The sequence below is a fragment of the Nelumbo nucifera genome, chromosome 2 (assembly GCF_055504915.1).
Source record: "Nelumbo nucifera cultivar China Antique chromosome 2, China Antique-T2T, whole genome shotgun sequence".
Taxonomy (NCBI): Eukaryota; Viridiplantae; Streptophyta; class Magnoliopsida; order Proteales; family Nelumbonaceae; genus Nelumbo; species Nelumbo nucifera.
Window position 1 is genome coordinate 47,370,043 of NC_142650.1, and position 17,027 is coordinate 47,387,069.

Here is a 17,027-nt window from a genome sequence, read left to right on the forward strand (position 1 = left end):
TTAATAGACAGCCTGAAATGTGGAGGACATCCATTATGTAACTTAATTGGACCACTTGGATATATTGGGGAGGGAGCAGCGTGGGGCTAGCTCCATAAAAGCTTTGCTATGGATAATGTATAATTTTTTATTTTACATTGTTGCTGTATATTTCTTTTTCTCATCAACAAAATTTCTCATGTTACTGAAAAAAATCTTTTTGTGGCCCTCTACAGGCCACAATTCTAAAACATCCTGCTGGTTGTGCCAAGATTATATCTGTTCACCGAAGGGGGTGGGGCTGGCTAGGTACTATAATAACAATGTAAGTTTTTCAATTAATTCCAAGTGTTATGAATTGCTTCAAAATGCATGTAGTATGTATTCGTAAGAACAATAGTTAACAAATGTTGCTCCTATTTTCAGAATTTTATGCCTTCTAGGAGGGTATTTGCTGGTCGGTGCAGTTTATCGATTTTTCTTCCTGGGTATTCGTGGAATAGAAGTAAGTTTTCTTTCACTTTGGTTCCCTTTTTTCTCTTGGTCTTCTTCCAGTCTAACATGTATGTAGTTTCCTTTGTTAATGGGGCCTCTGTAATACTGCTAATTTGCATCAATTTGTTCTTATGCCTTGTGTTTCCATGACCTGGATCACTATTGATGGTAATTGAATTTGATCAATCTGGTGCATGAAATTAAACATGCTTTTTACTTTAAGTCATGGTTCTTGAGGACCATCATGATAGCTGCATGTTGCACAATGACATAAATGCACTGGTTAGTGAGGCTGAGCCTGGACATCTACATCAGCAACCAATATGATGGTTGTATCAATTTGATGTATAAAACTCTTTTGGATGGTTGAATAATATAAAGTATGTCCATAAAGTCTAAAGGTCAAATAGATTGGGATCTTTGGCCATCGAAACTGGTTGTTGGTTTCCCTGTGAGATCTCCTAGGTGGGGGCCATTCAAATGGTGGGCTCTACTCCTTGTCTACTGCACGTATATATCCTGGTGTCTTTAAACCATAGCTACAGAACTTCAAATTAAATGTTATATTACCATCCATTGTTTTGTCACCTCTAGCTTGTAACGAGCATTTTAGACTTGATGAGACAACAAAATTCAAAGCTTGTGGCTACATTTTATATTAGGAAATGCTTGGAGAGTAAATATCCATCTTTTCTGGTTCTGTTTGGAAATATATACAATTACTTACGTGAATTTTGTTATCCTCTTTTTCCAGGTCATTCCGAACTTGGAGTTTTGGCTTAGTTTACCACAAAGAACAAAGGTAACCTTAAGATGACATTTGTGGTCTTTTTTTTTTTCCTCTTTGGTATTGTGCTACGAAACACCATTGGAAGGAGCTACTGCTTGTGTCAGACTTCACTCACTTGGCCTAGCAATGGGTTTAACTGGTTTCTTATGAAAGGATTATGGTGGGTTAGGAACAGGGGATGTGGATTTAGAGATCAAGTATAGATATACTGGAGCTTTTATCTTTTTCCTCCCTCTTCTTTACCCCCCCCCTCCCCCGGAAATAAATAAAAAGGGAAAAACCAACAATGAAGTGATTGGAGATAGATATAGATATGCAATAATTTTTTTTATTGATAATGGATCAATGAGAGATTATTAAACAAAAGCTAAAGCATTATCAATAATCAATCATGTGGTAGTTAGGATATTTTTTTTTTGATAAATAATATCACATTTCATTAAGATCAAGAGAAAGATACAGTCCCTTGGAGAGGCATGAGGTGCCACCTCTCCAACACAGTAAACCCAGTGCTACTATTCTCTTAGACACATAGTAAAGTGATTTGATTGTAACTATAAAAAATATTAGATACCAAGACTGAAAGATATTTGGATCAAAATGAACCTTACACACATACCTTTCTAGAATTAAAGCTGAAGAAAATGATTAAATTTCACAAATGCCTGCCCTATGGGTAGAATCCCAGTAAAAATCTACTGTATTAGCTCTGTCTTTCCAAAGAATCTACTAAAGAGTTTGCAGATCTAGGTATCCATTTAAATGAGGTGTTCTTGCTGGGTACGAAGTTATAACCTCTTTTATCATGTATAGATGTAACTGATTATATTAAAAAGAAAGGGAGGGGTACATGAGAAAATGCACAACTCCAAGGTGCAGGTGGATCCTGCAAAAACTAAAATGGTAGAGAATTATTACTATACCTTTTTTTTTGAAAAAGGTAAAGTATCAATGTAATGCATTAATTAGCAAAAAGTATACATGGTCCTCTGTGCAAAAGAGATTCTGTACATTATATACATCTTAGGGACCCCCAAAAAAGTCTATTCTCAGAAGGATGAAGAAAATCCCTCCCTCTGAAGCAAATAAACTCTTGAATACATTACATCCAAATGAACTCCTGATTTAGCTAACCTGTCAGCAATAGAGTTCGGTTCCCAAGAGACCCAGAATAATTTTACAGCCATTGGGTTCACAATATCTCTAGCTTCTGACAAAAAGTGAGCCAGCCTCCAAGGACCACCGTCTTTTTCTCCCAACCATTTACAGTATTTGCTGAATCTCCTTCTAAGGTAAGAAGAGAAATGCCCAGCTTCATTGCAATACAGAGGCCAGTTAGGGTAGCTAGTACTTTAGTCTTAGCTGAGTCAGCTTCCCTGATTAGTCTACTTAAAACTCAACAGATGTTGCCCTCCTTGCTCTGTATTACTCCTCCAATACCAACTTTTCCAGGATTTCCCAAGCAACTTCCATCTAAGTTTAACCTCATCCCCTCTCCACCTCACACAAGTGGACCCAACTGGGGGGGGGGAGGGGGTAAAGAATGAGCGGAAAAAATATTAGATCTTAGACAGGTTTCTTTGGAAATCATTTAAGGATATTCCCCTGAACTCAGGAGAGCTTATGACCCAGGAGTTGCACATATAACTAATCAATTCTCCATTAGATTCTGATCCTGTTGTTGAAGATGTGATTGTTCCTCACCTTCCACACTCTCCACATCACTGCATGAGCAATGGGGTACCAGTAAATTTTCCCCCTTTTTCCAAAACATTTACCATGCCATTGCCAAAGGAACTCAATAATGTGCTCAGGAGCTATCCAAACTAACACTAGCCAAATCAAGGAAATAGTTCTATATTCTTTTGGTTTTCGAACAATGTAAGAGAAGATGCTCGGTGGTTTATCTTGGAGATACATAATACAAACAGCACGATAAATGCATAACCTATCACTATATTTTCTTTGGATGAGGGCACAAGTGTTTATTCTTCCCAAACAAGCCTCCCAATTCCCAACCTGCCAGCTCCCTTTGGCTTGCATACCTGATTCCAGCTAGCCAAGTGGTTCTTTTTCTCATTCCTTCCATCCCATAAGTATTTATGTTGAAGGATTTCTAGTCGGTTTTTGACTTTGGCTGGGATTTTTTGTTTTTTTGGAGAAAAAGTTAACCATATTTCGTTAGAAAAAATGGGAAGTACATGAGCAGATGTACTACAGAGGAAAGAGAACTCAAACAGCAGAAAAGCAAAATTACAAGGGGGGAAGCCTGTTGCTGTATAAATTTTCTAAACTTGCTCCAATTTTAGCTAATCCATCTGCAATATGATTCAACTCTCTGGGATTTGAAACACCAAAAGAAAGTAAATTGGTAGGTTAGAAAGGGTTTGACTTAATTAAAGTGAGTCTACCCCTTTCGAAAGGTAATTCTTCTTCCAAGTATCTGCCTCTTCTCACACTTCTCTGCGACTGGATCCCAAAAGCTCAAACTCCTTGGATCCACTGAGAGGCAATCCCAGACAGGTTAAAGGCAACTCCTCTAGTTTACAACCCAAGATTTCATTAAATCTGTTAAAACGACTAAGAACCCACTTACCATCTCAAAACAACTAAGAACCCACTTTAAATGGATGAGATTTGTCTTCCTTGGCTTCCAGGAACACAATAATATCATTTACAAATTGGAGATGAGATATCTGCACCCCTCCCTGCCTACCTCAAAGCCCTTCAGCAAATTTAACTCTTTTGCTTTCTTGAGATACTAACCACCACCAAGGTGAAGAGCAAGGTGATAAAGGACATCCTTATCTTAGCCCCAGACCACTGAAGTAGCCTCTATCCAACTTACCCTTTTTTGATAAATAACTGAAAAGGTTTGAACTTATCCATTTTAACCGAAATTTTTCAATGGCATTATTCTCAACAGGCATTCTCAATCTATTTTGTTATATGCCTTCTCAAGGTCATGTTTGATCACCACTCCTTGAATTCCCTTTTTCCTTCTAGCATCCACTCATTCATGGAATTCCTTTTCCCTTCATCCACTCAATTATCACTTAAAATCTCCTTCACCATTTAGTCTCTCATGATCCAAGAATTTGGCATGTTGACCTTGGTAGAAGGGAACATAGCTTTGCCTTTTATGGAGTTCCTAGTACCAATGGGATCCGTATGTATTACCAAGATTTCTCCATTGTGGTTCCAAAGTGCCCCATAAATTTTATGCCATGTTGTTGAGGTACCCAAGAGACATTCTTTTGAAAATGAGAAGTGCAACTAAAGCACAAATGGATCCTAGAGCCTTAGGTGCAAGGTGAGGTGCGTGCACTCAAATAAAGTGATAAGCCATTTTTGAAAAAATGATAACAGAAAATCCAATGCATAAGAATATACAACTTTAACATCTAAAAATTAAAAATGCCTATTACTTTAATTGGTTGGAGTGTTATGTTAAAATAAAACGACTGTAGAGTTGTAGGTTCAAGTCCTGAATAGGATAAATATTTACTCTAAGTATCATAACTATAATCTCAACTCAGCTTTACCTCAACCCCAATCTTTTGGAGTCGGCTTCACAAATCCTTTCTCACTATTGTACCCCTATGAAGAGTTAAGTTTTCTGTAAAACTACAAGTCCTTGGTTCATTTTATACTGCTTCAGTCCATGTTTTATTTGGTCTTTTCCTTACTCTTTTAGAGCCTTGTAATCGCTCCTTACTGTTACAATCATTGGCCATCTATGCAAATGACAAAACTGTCCCAGTCAACTTTCCTTCATCTTGTCACCAATAAGGGCTACTACTAAGTTCTCTCAAATGTGCTTCTTTCTAATTTTAGGGATGCAAACAATATCTGTTTGTCCAAATTAAAATTTGAGTCTGATCCAGTTAAAGGTGATCTGAATTCAATCCATTTGTAATTGGATCAGATGAGTAGAGTGGGGGAGAGAGTAAAACAAATAGAATAAAATTTTGGGATAGTAATATTTTCATGAATAACTGATTTTATTAAAGAAGAGACCTATAATATTTACAAAGATGCCAAAGCATCTTGTTTTCAGCAAGAAGAAGAAGAAGAAAAATGATGTGAGAGCCAAAAATCTTAATGCTGGCGGCACCCAGCAATGCTATTTAAATGTTAGGGCGATCAAGACAAAATTTAAAAAAAAAAAGAAAAAGACCAAAATGCCCTTCTGCGGCATATATTACATATTTCATCACTCCCCCTCAAGTTGGGGCGTAGATGTCAATCATCCCCAACTTGTCACAAAGATCGCACACTTGCCCCATCCCAATTTTCTCTCTGATGAAATGTTTGTCCACTTCAATATGCTTGGTTCTATCATGGAGAACTGGGTTGGCTGCGATGTTGATGGTAGCTTTTGTTATCACAATAGAGTGACATAGGATAATCAAAGGGAACCTAACTCACTCAATAGCTTCTTGATCCACAGTAACTCCACAACTCCATGTGACATAGCCCTGTATTCCGCCTTTGCACTTGACTTGGCCACCACACTCTGTTTTTTGCTTCTCCAAGTCACAAGGTTTCCACCAACAAAGGTACAATACCCGCTGGTGGATTTTCTGTCATCCACTGAGCCAACCCAATCTGCGTCAGTATACACCTCTACTCTCATGTGCCCATGTTTCTTAAAGAGTAAACCTGACCCTGGAAATTTCTTCAGGTACCTAAGAACTCTGTATGTTGCCTCTAGGTGTGCCCCCTTGGGTGCATGCATGAACTGACTGAGGGCACCCACAACATATGCTATGTCAGGCCTGGTCATGGATAGGTAGAGAAGCTTGCCTATAGGTAGGGAAACTTGCCTACAAGTCTTTGGTACTGCCTTGGATCTTTCAAGAATTCACCACTGCAATCCCCAAGTTTGTGATTAACATCTATAGGTGTGTCAGTTGGTTTAGCTCCTAGCTTCCCTGTACCCTTTAGGAGATCCAGGGTGTACTTCCTTTGGGAAATGAAGATGCCTTGCTGAGAGCGAGCAACTTCAATACCAAGGAAGTAATGCAAGTGCCCCAGGTCTTTTACCTCAAATTGTGTAGCGAGAAATTTTTTTAACCTCTGAATCTCTGAGACCCAGTCTCCAGTGATGACAATATCATCTACATAGACAATCAAGGCTGTTGTTTTTCCTTGTTCCCTCTTTACAAAAAGTGTGTGATTAGATTGGCACTGCTTAAAACCCATCTGTTGAACTGCTTGATGAAACTTGCTAAACCAAGCTCTCGGAAATTGCTTTAGACCATACAAAGATTTCTTCAATTTGCAGGCATTCTGTTCACTTCCCTTAGCACATAAACCAGGGGGTTGAGTCATATACACTTCCTCTTCCAAATCACCATTCAGGAAGGCATTCTTTATGTCAAGTTGGTGAAGCTCCCATTCAAGATTTGCAGCTAAAGACAGGAGAACCTGGATAGAGTTCATTTTTGCAACCGGAGCAAAAGTCTCGGCATAATCAACTCCATGCACCTGTGTGAAACCTTTCGCAACTAGCCAAACCTTGTACCTTTCCACAGACCCATCTACCTTATGTTTTATAGAGAAGACCCATTTGCACCCTACAGGTTCCTTTCCCTTAGGAAGATCTACCAGTTCCCACGTGCCATTCTTGTAGAGAGCATTGATCTCTTCTTTCATTGCATCTGTCCACTCAGGAATAAGTAAGGCCTTCGCAACACTCTTGGGAAGGGGAATACTATCAATGGAGGATAGAAAAGCACGAAAGGAAGATGAGACATTCTCATAAGATAAAAAATGAGATATAGGGTGGTGTGTGGTGCATGATCTGACACCTTTCCTTTTTGCAATAGGGAGGTTCAGATCATAACTTGAAGTGTCAATATCAATAGGTTCAGGAACATCAATTGGAACAATAGTACCTAGGTGGGGTGAAGGATCCAACCCCTGAGATTCTGCTGGCATTGGTGGCATGGTTTTCGGTGGTTCTGTGGCTATTGAACTCTATTGGCCTTGATTTTTGTAGCGCAATCTCCGAAAGACACGAAATGAAGGAGGCTCAGGAATAGAGGGCAACAAAATTTGAGTCTGACTCTGTTTCTCCTTAACTCTACTCTCCCCCTGAGGAGAAATAGGGAAGTAGGGAACATCTTCAAAGAAAGAGACATCCATAGAGACACAATATTTTTTTCGCATAGGGTCAAAACAATGATAGCCTTTCTGAGCAAGGGGATAACCAAGAAAAATACACACTATAGATTTGAGATCAAGCTTACCATTAGGAGAGAGATCATGAACAAAACACTTACATCCAAAGACCCGCATAGGGATAGGAAACAAAGGAGCTTTAGGGAAAAGGAGCTGATGAGGGGACCTATATTCCAATGCTCGAGATGGTGTTCTATTGATGACATAGGCAGCAGTTAGAACAGTATCCACCCAAAATCTTTTAGGAACATTCATCTATAACATTAATCCTAGAGCAACTTCAAGGAGATGTCGATTTTTCCTTTCTGCAACCCCATTTTGTTGTGGGGTTTTGGCACAAGAGCTCCCGTGTTGAGAGCCACAAGAGACAAAGAAATCTGTGAGGTCTCCATGGAAATATTCCTTGGCATTATTTGATTGGAAGATTTGGATCTCGGATTGAAATTGGGTGTAAACCATACACTGAAAGTCTTTCACAATTTTAGGAACTTCCTCCCGTGAATGCATACGGTAAATCCAAGTGTAGCGAGAGAAGTCATCAACAAAAGAAATAAAATAATTGTAACCATTCTCAGTTGGAATATTAATAGGTCCCCACACATCTGAATACACGATTTGAAAAGGAAATTATGATCTTTTATTACGTAAAGGGAAAGAGGTTCTACAATGTTTACTCAGTTGGCACACTTGACATTGGAAGTCACTAACAGACAAAGACTTAAACAACTCTAGAAACAAAAACTTCAAAGACTCAAAAGAAACATGGCCCAAATGATGGTACTACAAAATAATCTGACTCTTATTCGATGGACTCAAAGACTCTGAAACTATAAGATCAACTTTGTTCTCCAACACGTAGAGACCATCCACTATGTTCCCTCTACCAATCGTCCTCTTGGTAGCCAAATCCTAAAAAACACAAGAATGTGGAAGAAAGGTTACTGAGCAATTCAAAGTATGAGTAAGATTACAAATGGATAACAAATTAATAGGTAATTTTGGAACATGTAGGACATTAGATAAGGAGAGGCCAAAGGGAAACGATATAGATCCTTGACCAGCAATGGAGGAGAAGGATCCATTTGCTAGCCTCACTTTATCTCTGCCAGAGAGAAGAGAATATGTTTGAAACAAGGTTGACTTACCAGTCATGTGGTTGGATGCACCGGAATCAATGATCCATGGGGATTCCGGGTTATCAGTAGACACATGGAAAGCTAAGGTAGAATTACCTGAGGAGGCAAAATAAGTAGAAGGTGTGGGTCCAGAATCAGCATTGCGGAGAGCCCTACCATATTGCTCTAGGTGGTCACGGAAGGAATTGATAATATCTTCCTTTGGATCAGAACAAGGGGGGCAGCCCTGAGAAGTACGCTGATGTTCATGAGATGCTAAGTGAGATGAAGTAAGCTTCTTCTGGTATGGCTTCTTGCTTGGTTCTTGCGCTGACTTCTTACCCATTCCTGTGCCCATTTCGGTTTTCCATTCAATTCCCAACAGGTTTCATGGGTGTGCCTAGGTTTTTGACAATGAGTACACCACATTTTTGTCTTTATCATCTGTATTTTTCTGATTTTCCCCTTTTCTCGGTGCCCCGGTGTTACCCCTTACAGCAAGGGCAATGTGGTCTCCCCCTTAGGAGGATTCATGGCAGACTTCCTACTTTCTTCAAACTGAACAAGTGCATAAACCTCTTGGACAGACGGAAGATCCTTGCTGCCCAGAATCTGAACACGAATAGATTCATATACGGGATTCAAACCTAAAAGGAAAGCAAACACCCTTTGTTGTGAAACTAACTTTTTATATGCTTTAGCATCCTTTTCGCTTTCCCACTCAATGTTCTGGTAATAGTCAAGTTCTTTCCAAACTGAAGTGAGGGCAGAATAATATGTTGATAGGTTCCTTTCTCCCTGCTTACATGTCGAAGATTCTGCTTGTAGCTGGTAAATTCTAGCATAATGTCTTTGCTCTGAGTAAGTTGCTTGTGCTTGGTCCCATATTTCTTTTGCTGTCTCGGCCCACATAAAATTCTGTTTGATAGATGGTAGCATGGATGTCAAAAGCCAGGACATAATCATGCAATTTTCTTGGTCCCACTTATCGTATTCTGCAGTACCAGCCCTAGGTTCCTTTATTTTCCCATTAATATATCCTGCCTTACCCCTGGCTGTGATATACAGCCGCATCTCCTTAGACCACGCCAGGTAATTCCTACCATCCAACGGGGTGATAGTCATTGGGAAATTCATGGAGTCATGAACATTACTCATTCCACTGTGATTCATGGTGGTTCCCGAAGTTGCAGACTCTTCAGTGTTCATGTTTTCAGTCTATGCACACCACAAGAGAAGACACAGCTCTCACTCTGATTAAATAACAATCAAAGAACCAACTTCTGCTGCGATACTGGTCACCTGAACACTCTCACAGGTGTAATAGGTCCTCCAAGGCTAATATTAGCCACAAACATCAGTAATCAGCCGCTGTACCAGTCAGCCAAACCAGGTCACTCATGACCTACAGATTTCTTCACAAAGAAAAAAGGGTTTTCTGAATCATCCGACCCACAAAGGGATTAAACCCACCTTATTATCATTCGGTCAAGGCAAAAGAACCTTAACCTGTTTTTGGTATCAGCACCAAGAACCAAAAAAAAAATTTCAATGTGTCCCTGATCAGTCTGAGAGAATTCTGGGTTTTCTAGTAACACAGTAGGGAACAACAGAGAAAGAAAGAACAGCCGACCTTTTAGGAAGATTCAGCCAATCATCAACAACTCCTGGAATTGCTTCAGTCGAGTTTAAGCCCAGAACAGACGAAGGAGATGCAGTCGAACAGTTCTCAGGTCCAGAGCATCAGTGTGCTTCCTTTGTTCTTAGTCCAGAAGTCACAGAACACTCAGCCGATGCAGTTGAGGAGATTTTACAGAGCACCAACCTTCTCTGATACCATGTTTTCAGCAAGAAGAAGAAGAGTAGAAGAGGAAGAAGAAGAAGAAGAAGGAGAAGAGGAAGAATGACGTGAGAGCCAAAAATCATAGTGCTGACGGCACCCAGCAATGTTATTTAAATGTTAGGGCGAACAAGACAAAAATAAAAAAGAAAAAAGACCAAAATGCCCTTCTGCGGCATATATTACATATTTCATCACATCTTAAAGATTAGGAAGCTAAGGAGGCTACCTTATGGAAGTATTACGGTATGATAGCTTTTTGTATTCTAATTTTCCATCTGGCCCAAAAATAACTGATCCCAATTTACACCTTGTTTTGCCAACTCTTCAGCCATCCTGTTTGCTTCTCTTTGAACCTATTTGACATTAATTGTCCTCTCATCTTTAAGCTCTTAAATCTCCTTCATGATGTTCCTATATTGCCATGGAATTAGCTCCTTCTCCATATTGCCATGATGGGATAGTTGTTTTGACATGAAGCCAAGTCAAGTAACAAAAGTAAAGACATGCTTATATCTACATAAAATTCATATTGTATGTGTTAGTTAGGTTGGTTTAAATTTTTATGCTAACTATAGAGTCATAATCCAAGTCTCATAGGAGTTATTTTCAATTCATTTTATTCATGATATAAAATATCAGTCATTTTTAGCTCATTCTCCCAACAATGTATAATATTTTGATCATTTTTAATTTGATTTATTAATGATATTCAATATCTGGTATATCCAATTCAATCCAATCTGTTTGTAGTCCTATCTAGTCTTGTCAGTTGTCATTAATCTATCTTAGAATCCTCATCTCAGTTAAACATTTATTGGACATGTTTCTTGATTGTCCCACACTTTGTTCCATATTTTCCTTATATGCCATTGTCATGCACACTGAGTGTCACCATACACCCCCAGTCTTGTCACTCCTGTTTTAGCTATTTTATCAGTCAAAGAATCATAAATACTCAGAATCTGTAACTATATGCATTTTATGAGACTGGCACACATTACTTGTTTTCTGTTCTGCCTTAACTAGAAGTATATTGCATATGGACCATTAGGACCTGAAATGTTCCTTCCAATTTTTAAAAGCACAGAGAATGATTTTGTTTATTTATTTGTCAACATTTTTCTTAATCCCTAAGGGAGACATGGGGATCTGCTCTATATCACCTTCTCCAATGGGCAGAGTTTGGTCACCCAGGTGACCATGGAGCAACCCAACTGTTGTGCCAAGGCCCACCCTCTCCCTTAAATATTAATCACTAAAATAGCATGGTTATTAGAAAGTGATGCTTTTTTTTACAATTCCCTTGTTCTTGTTTTTCATTGTTATGTCTTTCCGATAATGCATTTAAGGATCTTTTGATGTGGAAAGCTAGAGTAAAAAAGCAGTTTTTTTAAAAAAAAAAGCTAGAGTAAAAAATAGTCATGAGATCGTAATTTATGGAGTAGGGGTCATGATCCTATGCTTCTTTGCTCATCACATGTTATGTTTCTCCTGATACGTTCTTTCTGCATTTTGATGGTTTTTCTCCCCATCAGATTCATGTTAGTTTGCTTGACCTTCATGGATTGCAGAATTGATTTAATGGGTTGGTGTGAGATAAGACAATATCATCTAATGTGACTTTTGATTTTGATGTCTTCTCCTTGCCTAAAAGGCTAGAATAAAGAACAATTATATACTTGTATCTCTTTGGTCCTTTTGCCTGGGCCTGTACATATGCAGGTACACCAAGACTTATCTAGTTCCATTTATTGGATGTTTCCAGAGAGACCACTAATGACCCTTCTAGTTCAGTTTGCCTTGTAGAGGATGACATTCTATTGGAGATTGCATTTTTTCTATGGTTTTTAGCTAAGGGGTTGGTGAAAGTGGTGACGCACATCGATGTTACTTTTGGCAGATAAAAAGTGAAAAATTCTACCCTTGCTAATATAAGAATTCTAGGGGCATAAAGAAATTTGAAGTATGTTAGCTCCAAATTCAGTCTACATGGATCATATGTGCACAAGGACATGCATCTATTCTGGTCTGGTTTGTTGTATCTCTTGATTGACGTGATATTGTTTTTCTGCTCTTGTCCTGTAGAGTTTGCTTGGATCATTAGTAAGGAAATTTAGAGGACCTAGTCGAGGTTATCGAAGTTCCTATTCTCCAGTCAACTTCTGAGCAAGGATTTTTTTTCATGAAAAAAATCACTGGTGAAGTTCATATTGATTTCATAAGATGAACATCCTGCACAAAGCGGGAAAGGAGACGATTAGAGGACCACATTTTCTTAAGGTCTGTCTATCAGCACGCTTGCTCTTTCAGAAAACAGTTGGGAAATTCTTTAAAGGTTTCTGTTATTTGTCAAAAAGGAAAAAAAAAAAAAAAGAAAAATCCTTAGAATGTTAGCTATATCATTCTTTTCTTTCTTTCTTCCTTTGATGGGTGTCAGCACAATGTGCATTTCTATATGAACGGTATCCAATTGACTGTAGTATCTTGTAAAAGCTTAAACGGAATGATAAATTTTGATCTTCACTGGGTAACATTCGTTCTTTACCAGATCCAGATGTGTCGTATTTATGTTTATGTTCGATGGTACACAACTTAGACTCGATTTTGTAGTTCTGCTGCTAATGTGAATCCTCTACATAGTGGACTAACAACTGCCAAGAGTATATGGCGATATTTGGTGCCATAAACATAGACTGCAAAGTGCACATACGACATGCAAGTGATTAGATTTAGAACCCATTTTCATGGAAATACTCTGCTCGTAAGCTACACTCATACACTTTTATAGTCGTATGAAAGCTAAACAAATATAGATATAATGTGTTGAGCAGACAGTTATCTGATAAAGCTAGCCATGGGAGCTGCATGCCTGGATTTTGACCTCTCATGTTTAAACAGACTAAGGCTGCATGTGGCATTCCTTTTAAGGACTTGCTTATCTCTTTTTACATTTTAACAGGAAAAAAGGAGATAAATCCTTAAAATAAGGAATGCTAAATGCAGCATAAACTGAAAGCATAAGCATAAGTTCGGATCTGACCAACATTGGGCCATGGCGCTTTAGCAAGAGGACTCTCCTGTGGCTTGATCATTGATCATTTAAGCTTCCAGCTGAAAGCTGTAATGGGAGATTTGATCTGACTTAATGAAGCAAAAGTGCAAACCAGTAATATATTCCTTAAAACAAACAAATAAATAAATAAACTCTACAGGTCAATACGATTTGCCTGCCAACCAGGGTGGTGGAGCTTCATGGGGTGGTTGGATCCACATATTATGAGGATCTACTCGACCATAACAATTGTCCCCAGGATGGTACCGACCCTGATCCAGGGAGTAGTGCAAACAGCCTTTCATGTAAACTTCGTCGCTAAAATTTGTAATCCTGTGCGAGTATACACAATCTGGCTTAATTCCTGGAACACAAGACGTTGAAATGGAAGCCGACGGGCTGAGAAAAAGTGTCCGATTGTCCAAGCTTTTCACGCTGGTCCACACATTCTTTGATCGATCGAGCTCGAGAATAATGGGTTCGTCAGGATAAAACAGAACCACCATTAGAAGCTTTCCCCTTGACTCAACCAAGTATTGGAAGCTCCAACAATATTTCGGCATGACTTCTTCGGGTAGATCATTTACTGGGGGAGAGATTACCGTCCAAGTATTTAGTTTTGGATCATAAACCCCCAACCGTCCATTCTCATCCAAGCAGTAGAATAGGCCATCGCAGAATACTGGGCTTATCCATGCCATCCGGAACTGCACTTTGTCCCGGAAGAAATGAGACCTCCACTCCTTTGCTCCCGGGCGGCAAGTCATGACGATAATATATCCTTCTACGAAAGTCTTGACGCCGATGACTATGCAGGAGGGAGAAGTTGGTTCGGAAGAGAAAGCCACGATCCTAGCATCCAAGTAAGAAAAGGGGAGCTCTACTCTTTCACAACTGAAGGGATTAAATAAAGAGTTTTCACCGGAAGCAGAGTTGCATACTAGCAGCCAACCATGTTTCGAATAACGTATTGTTTTGGTTTTCAAGTACGGGATGCATCTTTCGTAAGAGTTGCCATCTGATGGGTCGAAGAAGGTGCATTTGCCAAGGGATATTCTCGAGAAGGACATGAGCAACGGAGATTGCAGGCGTCGGAGGGGAAGCGCGACGGACTGCCACCTCTTGCAAACAGCAGAGAAAAGGATATTTCCGTCAAGTGAGAATTGCGATACAATCCGCTCGAGAAGGTCTTTCGGTAGATCAGCCCAAGATCGAGTCATCTCTGCTCCTTGTTGTTCTTTTTCTTGAACGGACAATCTGCAAATTAAAACAAACTTTATCAGCCACGCAAGCTTTTTGCCTTCAATAAACGTGAAAAGTCGAAACTTACAAGCTAGAAGTAGCTACGTCCTCCATTGACAACCTTATACACAAACTAGGGCAAGGGTCTACACAAACCCAAGAAGGCAACTGTTTGTCACAAACAAGAGGAAGAAACGATAGAACTCTTTACGTCATTGTTTTGAAAAGAAAAAAAATATATAAAAAACAGAAAAAGAATAACAAAAAGAAAGTTAAAAAAAAATTAGACAATCTTCTTCATCGTTGTATTTTGTTGCCATCGGAAGTATGAACATTAAGGGGGAAGATGAAGAAAGAGAAAGTTTTGGAAAACTAGGAAGGATAACTTCTTATATATATGATACGTGTCTGAGAGAGTGGCATTCGATCCTTTTTTCAAGGAGGATAGATTAATGCCGGTATAAGGATTAGATGCCGTAACCATTTTAATCTCTATCTCGACGATTCTTTCGAGAAATCGATCTGAGTTGCAATATATTCTACTAATCCTCCTAACCTAACTAAGAATTAGGAGGAAAAGCGTAAACAGAAACAGGAAAACAAAAACTCTGGGAGTACAGCATCAAACCGCACATCGGGAATACCGACCGTACTAGAGATGTTCCCCATGTGTGCTCCCTATAGAGTTCGCATGGTTTTTTTTTTGTTTTCCGGAGATCCCGTCACGTTACGTACCAGTACCACACAGTATCCGACTTTCCGTAGTGATAGTCTTGTGGAAGCAAGATAGCTAGTTATCCCAACTTTAATTAATTGGTCGATGTGGCAAGAAATAGCTTACTAACCCTTTATTTTATTTTTTTGTTTTTTCTTTTGCTACTTATTTCTTTTTAACTTTTCTGGTTTTCAATTTTGCTGGTTCTCATGACTCCAACGATTCATCGAGGGGTTGACCATGGAACTATTTGATAACAACTCAAGTGGTTCCCTAAATTATAAGGTTTTTGCAGCTTTCGCAGTTTTACTTGCAATGCATGAAACTACTCTTTTCCCAATATTGGATGCAGAAAACATGAAGTTTTGGTGTTTGGCATAAGAAAATCCGATTTCTCATGAGATTCCTACCGATACAAGTCCTAGGGAGGGAGGGATGTATGCAGCCTTACGCACAGATTTTTAAGGCTATGTTTGGTTTGAAGGAAAATGTAGGGAAAGGAAGGGAATAGGTTTCCTCACCTTTTCTTTCATTTCCCTACTTTTTTCTTCAAATCAAACACAGCCTTAATGTTTCGGATTTGAGGACTGGCCCACTAACTGGGCGAGGGGGATAGATGTACACAGCCTTATCCTTGCATATATACAGATTTTTAGTCTTTCTGATTTTTAAGACAGGTGGTGTTTCTTTAGGTGAGACTTAGGGTTGTCAATGGATCAGGTTTGGGTTGGACCCTTCAAAACAAAACCAATTTCAATGGGTTAAACAGTCCAATAAAACATATTGAATTAAAACCGTTCAGATTTAATGGTCCAAAGTATTTATAGGATCGATTGGACAAATCCATCTGTAATGGGTTTATATTGGACTGGGTCAATTAAACCTATCAAACAGTGGGTCTCATATTCTATACATTGGGCACACGTGATTGAAAGGGAAGGTTATTGTATTTCTTCATCCATAAGGCTGTGATTGGTTGCAATGTAAACGCAAATATGTACATTGCAATTTACCATTTTTTCGATTCATGAATGCAAACATGATTCACATTTTAAATCGTTTTTGTACTCATCTTGTTTGTTTGAAATCAGTGTAAAATGTGGGTGCATTATTACATGCTCCAAGTATCTTATGCTCCAATGCCTTAACTTTAGTCAAAAAAGTTAATTATCAAAATAACACAAAATTGTATCTAAAAAATAAATGCATTAATGCTCTTTTCTCATGGTACAGAAGAGCCAAAAAAATATATTTTTAATACAAAAGTATCCGTGGGGACAAAAAATTTTCCATCCCAAACCAATAACAATCTGCCACGTCATTTACTTTGGCCTAATGCGTTTTGGATAGAAAATTTTCTGTACCCAAGGGATATGTGAATTCATTACTTTGGCCTAGTGCGTTTTAATTAACCACTATGATGTGTTTAAAATGGTAGATTTTAAAGTCCATGACACCTTTGATATGTCAAAATATATTAGATCAATGTTTATCTATCTATATGTTATATCAATGTCTTACCACAAAAAATAAAATATATTAGATCAATGTTTAATTGTTTATTGAATTTTTGGAAACAAAAAAAAAATGTTTATTGGATTTCTGAA

General features: G+C 38.7%; 2 protein-coding genes across 6 annotated transcripts in view; one reads left to right on the forward strand and one right to left on the reverse strand.

The window, feature by feature from the left end:
* The window catches only part of LOC104602522 (autophagy-like protein), a 49,916-nt gene extending 36,958 nt beyond the window's left edge, over positions 1-12,958 (forward strand). For 3 of the 5 annotated variants that reach the window (XM_088898085.1, XM_088898084.1, XM_088898086.1), the window contains 4 exons: positions 216-304; positions 406-484; positions 1,229-1,276; positions 12,134-12,490. In XM_088898085.1, coding sequence (XP_088754211.1) covers positions 216-304; positions 406-484; positions 1,229-1,276; positions 12,134-12,217 — 300 coding nt within the window. In that variant the 3' untranslated portion in view covers positions 12,218-12,490. The other 2 variants (XM_010266244.3, XM_010266246.3) reach the window with 1 other exon arrangement.
* LOC104602521 (F-box/kelch-repeat protein At1g57790-like) lies at positions 12,763-15,365 on the reverse strand. Its single transcript, XM_010266243.3, has 2 exons — positions 14,794-15,365; positions 12,763-14,720 (listed from the first exon to the last, which is right to left on the reverse strand). Exons 1-2 carry the CDS (start codon positions 14,817-14,819, stop codon positions 13,625-13,627), a joined length of 1,122 nt encoding a protein of 373 aa, XP_010264545.1. The 5' UTR covers positions 14,820-15,365; the 3' UTR covers positions 12,763-13,624.
* Between the last annotated feature and the right edge of the window lie 1,662 nt (positions 15,366-17,027).